The sequence below is a fragment of the Lepidochelys kempii genome, chromosome 8 (assembly GCF_965140285.1).
Source record: "Lepidochelys kempii isolate rLepKem1 chromosome 8, rLepKem1.hap1, whole genome shotgun sequence".
Classification (NCBI taxonomy): domain Eukaryota; kingdom Metazoa; phylum Chordata; order Testudines; family Cheloniidae; genus Lepidochelys; species Lepidochelys kempii.
In genome coordinates this window covers 42,775,133-42,787,525 of record NC_136387.1, presented here as the reverse complement: position 1 = coordinate 42,787,525, position 12,393 = coordinate 42,775,133, and the positions used below count along the sequence as shown (strand labels likewise).

At 46.8% G+C, this 12,393-nt stretch overlaps 1 protein-coding gene across 2 annotated transcripts in view; it reads left to right on the top strand.

Annotated features, from left to right (window-relative positions):
* The window catches only part of LOC140916532 (transmembrane protein 121), a 186,404-nt gene extending 174,463 nt beyond the window's left edge, over nucleotides 1-11,941 (top strand). Inside the window, exons 2-3 of one of the 2 annotated variants that reach the window (XR_012160542.2) lie at nucleotides 8,620-10,528; nucleotides 11,163-11,941. Coding sequence is in view for 1 of the 2 variants with exons in the window: in XM_073358186.2 (XP_073214287.1) it covers nucleotides 9,403-10,341 (939 nt within the window). In the remaining variant the exon portion in view is untranslated. Of the gene's footprint in view, nucleotides 1-8,619 lie in introns of both variants that reach the window. The other variant, XM_073358186.2, reaches the window with a different exon arrangement.
* The last annotated feature ends 452 nt before the right edge of the window (nucleotides 11,942-12,393 follow it).

Here is a 12,393-nt window from a genome sequence, read left to right as displayed (position 1 = left end):
AGGCATACACAGACTTTAAAATAATCAGTGTCTTTGGAAAGAAGAAATACTTGAAGGCAGAAACCACCATTTCCTCCTGAGAGACCTAATGTATCTGGAATTATCCATCCCCGGCTGTAAATCCCCAGTAAACCCTGGCAAGAGTTTAAAACGCAGTTACAGAAATGGCTATATATTTTTATCTGAAACCTCCAGAGAGAACTAATCACGGCACTGATGGCAGCAAGGAACAGTCAAGGAGTGTGAGGAGGATGCTCATGCTGATGAGTGCAATGCTAAGTGCTGTCTGCTGCTCACATAGCACATGAGTAATTCTGAACAGTGCTTGCAAATTTTTACCAGTCACAACGGGGAGCTCCATTTGCTGGTACTCCTGGACCCTTCCATTCATTTTCAGACAACCTGTGAAATGTTTGCAGTGTGACATGTGCTCCTGTGAGGCATCTAAGAGACCCTCTGCAACAAGTACCCTCCACCCTAATAGGAACACAGTCAGCTGAGTATCTGGAGGCCATGTGTTCACGTCTCCCCTTCTAATTGCTGATTGGGCGTTTTACATGGAAACGATTATTTGATCACAAACGCAGTCACTGCAAGATTTAAATTTTCTGTGGAAAAATTTCAATTTTGTTGAAATTTTGTCAGGAAAATCAGAATGAAACGTTTTGTTTTGGGGCAGGTCATCCTGAATCAAAATATTTCAGTGTGTCCAACTGAATCAAAATGTTTCATTTCAGGGCATTTTAACATTCATCTGTGTGCACCAGAGCTGCCTCAGAGGAGTTGTTCAGATGTCTCATAGACCAATTCTCTTCTATGGGCTGGGGTCCATGGCTGGACATCATCTCCCACAATACATTGCAGTCTCTTCTCTTCTTAAAGCACAGTTATGAATCATGACAGTTGCATAAACATGCTACATCCTGGGAGATGTAGTCCAGCCAGGAGCCTGGCCCATAAAGGAGAATGGGGAAACCCAAACTACAAGTTCCATGAACCCCTGTGGCAACTCATGGCAGCACAAGTTAATGCTGAACCACTCCAAAATATGTTTCCACAATGGCAAACTGAAATGTTTAAGAACTTTCTGTTCTGTGACAAATGTTGATATTTTGACTTTTCATCCCAATTCAAGATTAAACAAATTTTGAAATGTCAGCCTTTCCTGAAGCACAGAAATTCTCATTTTCAGCCAGTTCTGCCATTACCACTTGTGGGCCTTCTTCCCTCTGACCAAGGCCTGTGTCCCCCATTCACCAGACAAAGTAACAGAGGTTGCCTAGATCACACTCAGCCTAGCTGGGGGTAGAACACACAGCACTAATATCACGGTGCCAAGTTTTGTTTAGCCTAGTTACGCTGCCCCTGGGAACAAGTCTGCCACCTTTGCAGGTGGATTTGTGGTCTGGGAGACATACAGCTGAATTGCCTGGCCAGTAGTCACACAGGATGGCATTTCAGTGCAGTGATAGTGTGTACTGAATGAAGAAGAGGCAGCAGCAGCAAAGAAAGCTAAGGAAATAAACTGAGACCCAGAAGAACTGGGTTTTGTCTTCTCCTCTACCCCTAGTTTGTGGTGTGATGCCGGGGAAGTGGCTTCTCTGAGGTCTGTGTAGGGAAACCACCCATGAACACATGATGCAGGAGGAATGGTTTGTGATTAAGGCATTCCCCAGGGACTCAAAAGACCAGAATTCAAGTTCTGTCTTGGCCAGTGACATACTTATTGACCTTGACAAAGTCATCTGCTGTCTGAGACCCAGTGTCCCATTCTATAAGCTATTCTGGTTCCTTTGGGGGGCATAACTACAAATATGCAAGTGCAATTACCTGGAATTAATGGGAACAGAGAAAAATCCATGTCAATTCTGCTAGACAGCCAATAAATCTAACTTCTCTCTCATTCTCATTCTCTCATTCTCATTCCCTCAAGCAAGAAAGAAACTAGCTTTTATTAAATCTGGGCTCCATACACATAGCCAAGTTTAATGCACTTTCCTGTGTAAAGGAGGACAGGAAAATATCTTCAGTGTCCTAAAACTCCCTAGTCCTGGTATCAGTCCCCCCTCACCCCCAGTTCCCAACAATTAACCAATAATCCAGAGGCTATAATGTGTTTTGACATGTTATTCTATAAGGACTTGTCAGAAAAGAATGGTTGATCATTTGGCAAATAGATCAACTCATACATAGTATATGGTGCCTTCGGAGTTTAGAGTCAGTATCCCTCTATTCAGCTGTATCAAAATGGTGGTGTGTGATTTCCTCAGGAATCACAGAATCATAGAATATCAGGGTTGGAAGGGACCTCAGGAGGTCATCTAGTCCAACCCCCTGCTCAAAGCAGGACCGATCCCCGACTAAATCATCCCAGCCAGGGCTTTGTCAAGCCTGACCTTAAAAACTTCTAGGGAAGGAGATTCCACCACCTCCCTAGGTAACGCATTCCTGTGCTTCACCACCCTCATAGTGAAAAAGTTTTTCCTAATATCCAACCTAAATCTCCCCCACTGCAACTTGAGACCATTACTCCTTGTTCTGTCATCTGCTACCACTTAGAACAGTCTAGAGCCATCCTCTTTGAAACCCCCTTTCAGGTAGTTGAAAGCAGCTATCAAATCCACCCTCATTCTTCTCTTCTGAAGACTAAACATCGCCAGTTCCCTCAGTCTCTCCTCATAAGTCATGTGTTCCAGTCCCCTAATCATTTTTGTTGCCCTCCGCTGGACTCTTTCCAATTTTTCCACATCCTTCTTGTAGTGTGGGGCCCAAAACTGGATACAGTACTCCAGATGAGGCCTCACCAATGTCAAACAGAGGGGAACTATCACGTCCCTCGATCTGCTGGCAATGCCCCTACTTATACAGCCCAAAATGCCATTGGCCTTCTTGGCAACAAGGGCACGCTGTTGACTCATATCCAACTTCTCGTTCACTGTAACCCCTAGGTCCTTTTCTGCAGAACTGCTGCCAAGCCGTTCAGTCCCTAGTCTGTAGCGGTGCATGGGATTCTTCCGTCCTAAGCGCAGGACTCTGCACTTGTCCTTGTTGAACCTCATCAGATTTCTTTTGGCCCAATCCTCCAATTTGTCTAGGGCCCTCTGTATCCTATCCCTACCCTCCAGCATATCTACCTCTCATCCCACTTTAGTGTCATCTGCAAACTTGGTGAGGGTGCAATCCACACCATCCTCCAGATCATTAATGAAGATATTGAACAAAACCGGCCCCAGGACCAATCCCTGGGGCACTCCACTTGATACCAGCTCTCAACCTGACATGGAGCCATTGATCACTACCCGTTGAGCCCGACAATCTAGCCAGCTTTCTATCTACCTTATAGTCCATTCATCTAGCCCATACTTCTTTAACTTTTTGGCAAGAATACTGTGGGAGACCGTATCAAAAGCTTTGCTAAAGTCAAGGAACAACACGTCCACTGCTTTCCCTTCATCCACAGAGCCAGTTATCTCGTCATAGAAGGCAATTAGATTAGTCAGGCATGACTTGCCCTTGGTGAATCCATGCTGACTGTTCCTGATCACTTTCCTCTCCTCTAAGTGCTTCAGAATTGATTCCTTGGGGACCTGTTCCATGATTTTTCCAGGGACTGAGGTGAGGCTGACTGGCCTGTAGTTCCCAGGATCCTCCATCTTCCCTTTTTTAAAGATGGGCACTACATTAGCCTTTTTTTGACACAGGCACAATACGCAGGTACCTAAGACACTGACTCCCACCCATGTGATGACATCAGAATCTCAGCTTCATTTCCGTTAAAACAAATGTGTTTCCAACCCTTGCGGTTGTGACGAAAAGGTTAAGAACGTGACCCAAGTGTAACTGATGCAGTGGTGTCTGCCTGAGTCTGCAGAAAGCCTGAGACAATTGCTTTAAGAGAGGGAACAGCTCCATGTGTAACCCATGCAGTGATAGCTGCCTAAGTCTGGGAAGATCAGTCAGAAAGGAGGGACTGCCCCTACTGTAACCAAGGCACTAAGGTCTGCCTGAGAATGCAGACATCCTACAGCAGGGGGAGCAACCAATAATACCAAGGTGGCAGCCACCTGGCCTCTTACTCACTACCACTGCTGGCCATGCCTTCTGCTGCTGCAGAGGTGGGGAGAGTGGAGCCTTCCTGTTGCTTTGTGGGAGAGGGAGAAAATAAAGTGGGTGGCTACTACGGTAATACCACACCCCTGGATAGGTTGTTAGCAAGGGGTATTGAACCTGGGACTTCTGGATGACCACACACCTCTACTGCCTGAGCTAGAAGAATCAGCTCTACTAGCCAAGTCTGTAGTAGGCTTATTAACCTCCATTTTTGGCCAAGGCCAAAGTTGTGGTCACAAAGTGCCACCCTGAGGTTTCTTCTTTCATGTGTATCACATATCTAGATTGTTCAGCCATGTAACTGATGGATCATTGAGGGTAGCACAATGTTGCAGTCCACCCTGCGATCTTCTAAGCATGCACTTCTCCACCCCATGTTGACTGTCTGCCTTGCTGGCAGGCACTGCTGGCACTGTGAAGATTGGACTAAGCCAAATTTCTGACCGGTGGCAGACTGTTCCAGTCAGCAGCCTGTTAAGGCTAGTCCATGATCTGTGTCCCAGTCTGCCGACAGGTGAATGTAAGTTTGGGCTTCTGACATTTGACCAGCACACCTGTCTAACCCACAGTTGCTGTCACTCTGCGAGACACAGCTGTCGGCCCTGATATGCGCTTGTTCACCTGAGCTGGGCATCGGACCAGCAGCACTGGACATGAGTGCATGAATGTCCACTATAAAAGGATGTTGCAAAGTCAGTCATGGCAATTAGCAGGAACTGCCAGTCTAGCTGTTTTCTTCCAGAGGCAGGCAGCTCTTGTGGGAAGTGTGCGGTGCTTATTTGCACCTATTGGAACCATGTCAGCCTTGTGTGCGGCAGCTTGTTTTCATCTGGCACAGCCCTCCATGCAGTTATAAGGGTGAAGGCATCTTGTCTTAAAGTTTTGGAGGAGCTATTAGAGCCAACACGTAGAAATTAGATGTTAATGTACGGCTCAGGCAACCACTAATGGTACAAGTTCAGATCTGAATCACGTGATGAATATGCCAACTTCTCCCCCAAACTGCTGCACAGTATTTCACTAGCACAAATACCAGCACCAGGGCCAGCCAATATAAATGACTTCTGTTGTCAGTCATCGGCTGCGCCTGTATTCTTTCTGTGTGCTGCCTCAGCTCTGGCCAGAGAGCTGACACAGCAGACCTCGATCAAACTGCCCACAAAGACCACAAGACCTGATTAGTAGCCAAGGCACCCAGCCAGATTTATTGTTAATGAAGCACAGTCCTAGTATCCTGTAGACTCTACAGAAGCACTAACACATGTATGTTCGTCACAATGGACAAGCTCAGAGAACGGCAGGACTTCCCATTCCCCCCTCGGCTAGACAAAGACACTCCTGCTGAGACTTCTCTTTATACACCAATACAAACAAGTTACGTCTTGCTCCTCTGACGTGGCTAGTTATCACCCTTTACCTTGTACCTGTTGGTTCAATTAAAACATCTCTCTCAATCAGACTGTCATCCTGACCTTATCTTTTGGGGGAGTCAGTGTGTCCCTTAGAGACTAACCAATTTATTTGAGCATAAGCTTTCGTGAGCTACAGCTCACGAAAGCTTATGCTCAAATAAATTGGTTAGTCTCTAAGGTGCCACAAGTCCTCCTTTTCTTTTTGCGAATACAGACTAACACGGCTGTTACTCTGAGAAGTGTGTCCCTGTTATCTTCGGGGAGTGTGTTTGTTCCATACTAGGTATTGCGGTGTTTTGCTACCACCCTTCTGGAATGTGCTTGCGTGAGTGTTCGGTGCCCAGCACTTCTCAGGAATGTGTGTCTTTTGGTAATCCCAGCCCTGTTCTGGCCAGGTACTGTGAACGTGCATGGAGGCAGAGCCTGACTTCTGCTCACAGCCTGACTTCGGCTTTATATTCGCAAGGCCTGGCCACTACATTAGTTCATGCCTCACACCTCATGCCTGGCCTCTTTTTCCAGGCCTCATGTCCCAGGCTTTCTTTCTATTACAACTCCTACCAAACTTTCTGCAAATTAGTGCAGGTAATGGCTAAGAAATAGATTCCCTCAAGACTATCGCAAAGAGTATATCCCTGGGTTTCAGAGTAGCAGCCGTGTTAGTCTGTATCCGCAAAAAGAAAAGGAGGACTTGTGGCACCTTAGAGACTAACACTTTTATTTGAGCATAAGCTTTTGTGAGCTACAGTCTAGCGACTCAGGGACTGGACTCTACCCAGACCCAAATGGCTTGGAAGTCCATGAAACCCAGCAATTAGGTCCACTTGCAGGAGACTGGTGCCCGTACAGAGGGGGCTGGGCCAGGTTGTAACATCCAGCACTAGGACTGTAGGGACAAGAATGACGTAAAAGCTAAACTTCCTGTTTGCTTTGAGTTTGGCCAGGGCTCCGTGTAACCCACTGGTGAGTGTGTGCTACAGGTTCCTCGCTGTACCTGATCCACAGAGAATGGGAGTTTGTTACAGCCCCAGCCCCGACTGCCTGACTCTTTCGCTGCAGCCATTCATGTTTTTAGCTCCAGTGGCCCCTGGTTCAATCCCCAGTGTGTTGGCCAAGCTGGGGGCCACCACATATGTGGCAGTGATCTGCCCTGTAGCTATCACCCAGCCCATACTACACTGAATGCTGATGCCCAACTGTGCCACTGGCAGAACCATAGCCTTGTGTACTGTTGCCTGTCTGTGGAGCGAGGGAGCCTCCTAGTTTTCCACACTGGTACAGCTCCTGAACTGGAGCCCATATTCATTAAAGCGCACAGAGCCTCTTGGACAGCACTTGTCGCCCATGCTTCTTTGTATGCATGATTTGAAAGGTGGTGGTGTGTTAATTGGGATGGAATATAAGGTGCTGGCATAACCAGACCCTGCCCAGTATTAAACAGTGTTAAACAAGGTTCAGGGTTTGGTACACAGAGACCTGCTCAGTGCCATGGCAAACACCCCATTCAACAGTCTTCTAAACCTTTTACTAAAGATATAGAAAGGAAGGAAAACAGTTAATGTGTTTGAAATGCAAAGTTTTAAGTGAGGCTTTCTTTTTAACAACATCCCTTGTTCCCTTTCCCTGCAGCTGGAGAGAGTCTTTAAAGTGAAAAAGCCCCTGTTTGACAATCCTTTAGATGGTAAGAACTGTCCATTTGTGGGGAAAGAGAAGAAGTTAGTTGAGAGGGGCTGGGGCTGTCATTGTTGCTGTTGTTAAATAGGATCTCATTTCCCAAGAAGACAAAACAAGACAAACAAGAGGGGAGAGAAAAGAACAGCAAAGGCAGAAAATGCAGCTTCTGTCTCTGGGGTTGACTCTGACATGCAACCTCACTGATGGAAAAACACAGGCCCAGCACATGATCTGACCAGCCACACCGAGACCTAGCAAACTTGTACCAGCATCAGGCTATTCAAGGCTCTGGTTTAGCTACCTCCATCGGGCCACAGGCGCACAGCAGTGCTGTAAAATGGATGGTCTTGGCCAGCTAAATCAAATTCTTATTAAGACAGAAGGGACAATCAGAGGAATAGGAAAGAGAAGAAATAAAGTGGGGAAGGAAAAGAATACACAAAGCTAGCAAAGTCCCACAGCCCAGGTGGCAGCTGGGATTCAGCCACAGCTGGTGGAGGTGGTGATGTCATTGGGATCCCTCTCTCCGGCCTGGTTGGGTCAGGACACCTCTCAGGATCAGCACAAAGAAGGGCTGGGCCCAGGAGATGGTGGGGGTGGCAGCCATGATGGTGAAAGTCACTCCAGTAGCCAGTTTTTCTCCCAAAGTCTCTTTCTGTAAGGAACCCTGAAGGCCGTGGTGAGTAGAGCAGCCCATCCCCTCATTATTTCATCCACCAATTGAGCCTAATATCAGACACACCAATACTGGCTCATTGACTTTCAGTCTCACACTGTTCCTGTTTACCAGGCATGCGCTTAACACAGTCCTTGAGTTATAGCCTTTTTCTTTGGATTCAGTCCCTCTGTCTCTCCTTTTCACCTTTTCCCATCAGCATTAGCTGTTTAGGTTATTGTGACACCTTAGGACCTTCCACTCCTCCCTTCTCACAGCTGAGCTCACAATGAGGGTAAATTGATAGGCCAGTCATCACACTGTGTTGCTGTCCGATAGAGACCAGCAGGGATTCTCTTGCACCTAAGGGCTGGGGTTCTTAGGAAGAGGCTTCTATTCCTCTGCCATTTGATGCATATTTCCTATGCAAATCCATGTAACTGCACCACCCTGCTGTGCATCTCCCTGAATAGAAAGATATTCTGCACTTCCAGAGTCACAGGCAGGCATTCTAATATTAGTACATATTTAAGTTGTGCATGAAGAGAAGAGGGACATTAGCCTCCCGCACACTCTGGTAGCATTGGTTAACACAGGTTTAAAGCAGACTGAGTGTGCAGGACTTGGAGTCTCAGTTACAAGTAGGGAGTCCAGCTCAGAGCCTACCCATCACCTCTAAAGCTGAGGAACATCCACAAATGCATCTTTTTACCCCTGGTATTTGTGACTGGTAGGCCCTTAACCAGTATTCTTCTTGGTCTCTTCCAGATCGCAGTGAATGGTGGGCCAGAGGTGAAGGTTTTAAACCCTATGCCAGGAAGAATGAACAAGGTTCACCATGGATAATACAAATGAGATTCCAGCGGAGGTAGTGAGAAGCCCCTAATCTCTGACTCCTGAGCCGTTCACCAGGAGGAAAGCGCCATTTCCTGAGCTGCTTTGCCTTTCTTACACCCCAACTGGGTCCTGGCAGTACAGATCTGACTCACTTGCCTGATTATTAATCTGATTTCCAGTGATCTGGAGGAGAATTTCCGGCTTGGTGCTACGAAGCGCATTAGAGACATTAACTTGCTGCCCACAGGCCATTCAGGGGCATTCTCTCCCCTCTTACTGACCACAATGGGAAACCCAGCAAAGAGGCAGAGGATTTCTTAATGAAGGCTCCATGTGTTTAACCCCTGTGTAGCCCTTGGGAACAGCACTGGAGAGTGTTAGGCGATGTCGTGGAGGATCTATCTGAGGGCTCAGTGTGGGACCAGCTTTGCTGCCTAAAGAGCAGAGCTACTGGATTTAAGCCTTTGGGATCAGCTGTTATGAAGGGTGACTTGGAATTTCTGGTGCATTTCTCTGCTGCAGCACCCTGATGTGAGACCCTGGAGAGCCGGGATTGTCTATTGCTTTGTCCTTTCAGGGACTTTTTATGGGGGGTTGTTCCTGGTGGCCTTGGTGCTTTGTCTATAACTGATGAGCTTCTTCACTCAGCCCATGGGCCTCCTCCCTTGATGCAGGCTTGTGCTTGAAGTGAAACAAGGAGGCGCTCACCTCACCATGGTGCTGCCGCCGCCTGACAAACGCCACGTGTGTCTGACCACCATTGTCATCATGACCAGTATGGCCTTCATGGACGCCTACCTGGTGGAGCAGAACCAAGGGCCACGGAAGATTGGCGTCTGCATCATCGTCCTGGTGGGAGACATCTGCTTCCTCATCGTGCTGCGCTATGTGGCGGTATGGGTGGGGGCTGAGGTGAAAACAGCCAAGCGGGGCTACGCCATGATCCTGTGGTTTCTCTACATCTTTGTGCTGGAGATTAAGCTGTATTTTATATTTCAGAATTACAAAGCAGACAAGAAGAATCTGGAGACGGTGGCCAGGAAGGCCTTGACCTTGCTCCTGTCCATCTGTGTGCCAGGGCTCTACCTGGTGCTGGTGGCCTTGGACAGCATGGAGTACATACGAACCTTCAGGAAGAAGGAGGATCTGCGGGGACGCCTTTTCTGGGTGGCCCTGGACCTGCTGGATATATTAGACATTCAGGCCAACCTGTGGGAGCCACACAAAACTGGGCTTCCCATCTGGGCAGAAGGGCTCATGTTCTTCTATTGTTACATACTGCTCTTGATCCTGCCTTGTGTCTCTCTTAGTGAGATTAGCATGCAAGGGGAGCACATTGCTCCGCAGAAAATGATGCTCTACCCTGTACTGAGCCTGGTCACCATCAACATTGTCACCATATTCATCCGGGCCATTAACATGGTCTTGTTCCAGGACAGCAGGGTCTCCACTATCTTTATTGGCAAGAACATCATTGCCATAGCCACCAAGGCATGCACTTTCTTAGAGTATAAGAAACAGGTGAAAGAATTCCCCCAGAATGCTATTGCCCTGGAGCTCCAGCAGAACTCAATCTCTCACAATCAGACTATCCACAGTACACAGGGCATTTCTCATGAGCAGTCACCCACCAGGGAAATTTTGGTTACATGACAGATCACCTCTGGACATCAGCATTGGCTTGCATTGCATTAGAGGTGTAGGGAGGAGAGAAGCTGCTCTCCCATTGTATGGGGCATGCGTGATGGACAAGTCCCAGCAAGGAGAGCTCTCCCAGGCACAAAACACTTACCACATTTTAATCAAACTATGGAGTGTTTCCTAGACCTCTTCATCTCAGGTATAGCCCTAGGAGTTCTCCAGGAAAACCAAATGAACTTGCAAAGGACCTGAACCAGCTACACCTTCTGTTTTCCTTCCCTTCCTTTTACCCACTCCTTCCCTGCCCAACCAAATTCCCCGATGCTGAGATTTCTTTGTTCCTTAAGACTCTCACCTTCGCTCCAAGTCTGGAATGAAGATATTGTTACCAGAGTCCTTTGTATGGAATGGGAATGGGGGGGAGGGGCGTTTGCACCAGTGAATCCTGTGATTATAGATGTGTCTTATTCCAAATGGTTGTGTTTACTGTTCCCTATTTATAACTGTCTCTTCTTTGATCCTTTCTGGGAATACCCATTGTTGGGTCTGGCTTCTTTTGGTTTGTAATCCACTGGAACAGCTCCCTTTGCTATTAGTCCCAGCAGGAATGACACAAAAAGTAGCACCCAACACTATAAACAGCTATGTCTCTCCTCTCATTCTCTTGCTACTCGGCTTAGGCTACAGGTTGGGAAGCAGGGATATCCATCTCTGCTAGTGCACTAAGCCAACTCAGCGGGTAGCAGTATTTGACAAGCTAATGTTAATCTAATGCTGGTGTTTTATGTATCTTGTTCACTTCAAATGACTCAGCACAATATTTCTATTTTTAGAAGGATATCTCTCTCGCTCGCTCTGGCAGTGTGAACGCTCCTGACTACAACAGATGGTGCAGTGCAGCTGGCCTGGTGAGTCCAGCCAGGGCCAGCATGAGTGGAAGCAGATGCCGAGGAGAGCTAATAATAATGACAATGATGATGATGATGATGATGATGCATTTCACTCCAGCATCAATGTTTATAAAGAGGGCTGCTTTCCACAGCTACTATATTTTTAAAAATAAAACATTTCCATGAAATGGAGAGAAATGCTGCTTGAGCCGCGTGACCATGGGAGAGCTGGGAACCAGCACCATGTACAGATCTCCTCCCCTTTGGGCATGCCAAATGGCTCATACACGCTGCTGGGGGGCAGCTGAATAATAAAAATAAAAACCCAGTGAGAACAAACCGGATTTGTAGTTTTGTGTCTGTGTTTGGAGGCATGTGGAGGGCTCGTAGTACTGCAACATTGCTGGTGTCCCATCTCATTTGGGATCTCCTGAATCCACAGCAGTTCCTGCAACCAGCATCCAAGCTCCACGGCATCTTCTCTTGCTACTCCATCCTGATTCCAGAGCACATGGCTGTGCTCTCTTCTCCCCAGAGAGCACAATCATGGTGTGTCTCATGGCCTCCCCCGGGTGCCATAGCTTGCTTGTTCTGCTGCCTAGAACTGGTTGAAAAAAATTTGATGGAACAGTTTTCCATCAGAAAATGATGTTTCATTGATTGCAAAATGTTTCATGGGAATGTGTTGATTCTGATGATGTTTTCTATAAAAATATTTCAAAATGGAGTTTTTTGCTTTGACTTTCTCATTTCATTTTGCGTTTCCCATTTTGTTCCATTCTGATTTTCTTGTTTCAGTTTGATTTTTATATTACATTATAAATATAAATTTTAATATTATATGGTATTTAAATATATCAAAATTAAACATTTCAGTTAGGTTATTTCAATGTTTCAGAAGTGAGATTTTTTTTTCAGAATTTCCATTCTATGAAAATTTCAACTTTACATCCCAATACTGGATGAAAACAAATTTCAAAATTTCAGAATGTCCCACAGGCCAGATGTTCCGATTTCTCTCCTGCTGCCCCTACCCACCATAATACACCCATGCTGGTACTGCTAACCCCCAAAATAGCATGGTCATGCCACTGGCTTCCCTCCCCACCCTAGAGCACATAGCTGCTGACTCTGCTCTCCTCCCTGACCCAGGAAGCCCTACTTCAAAACCCTG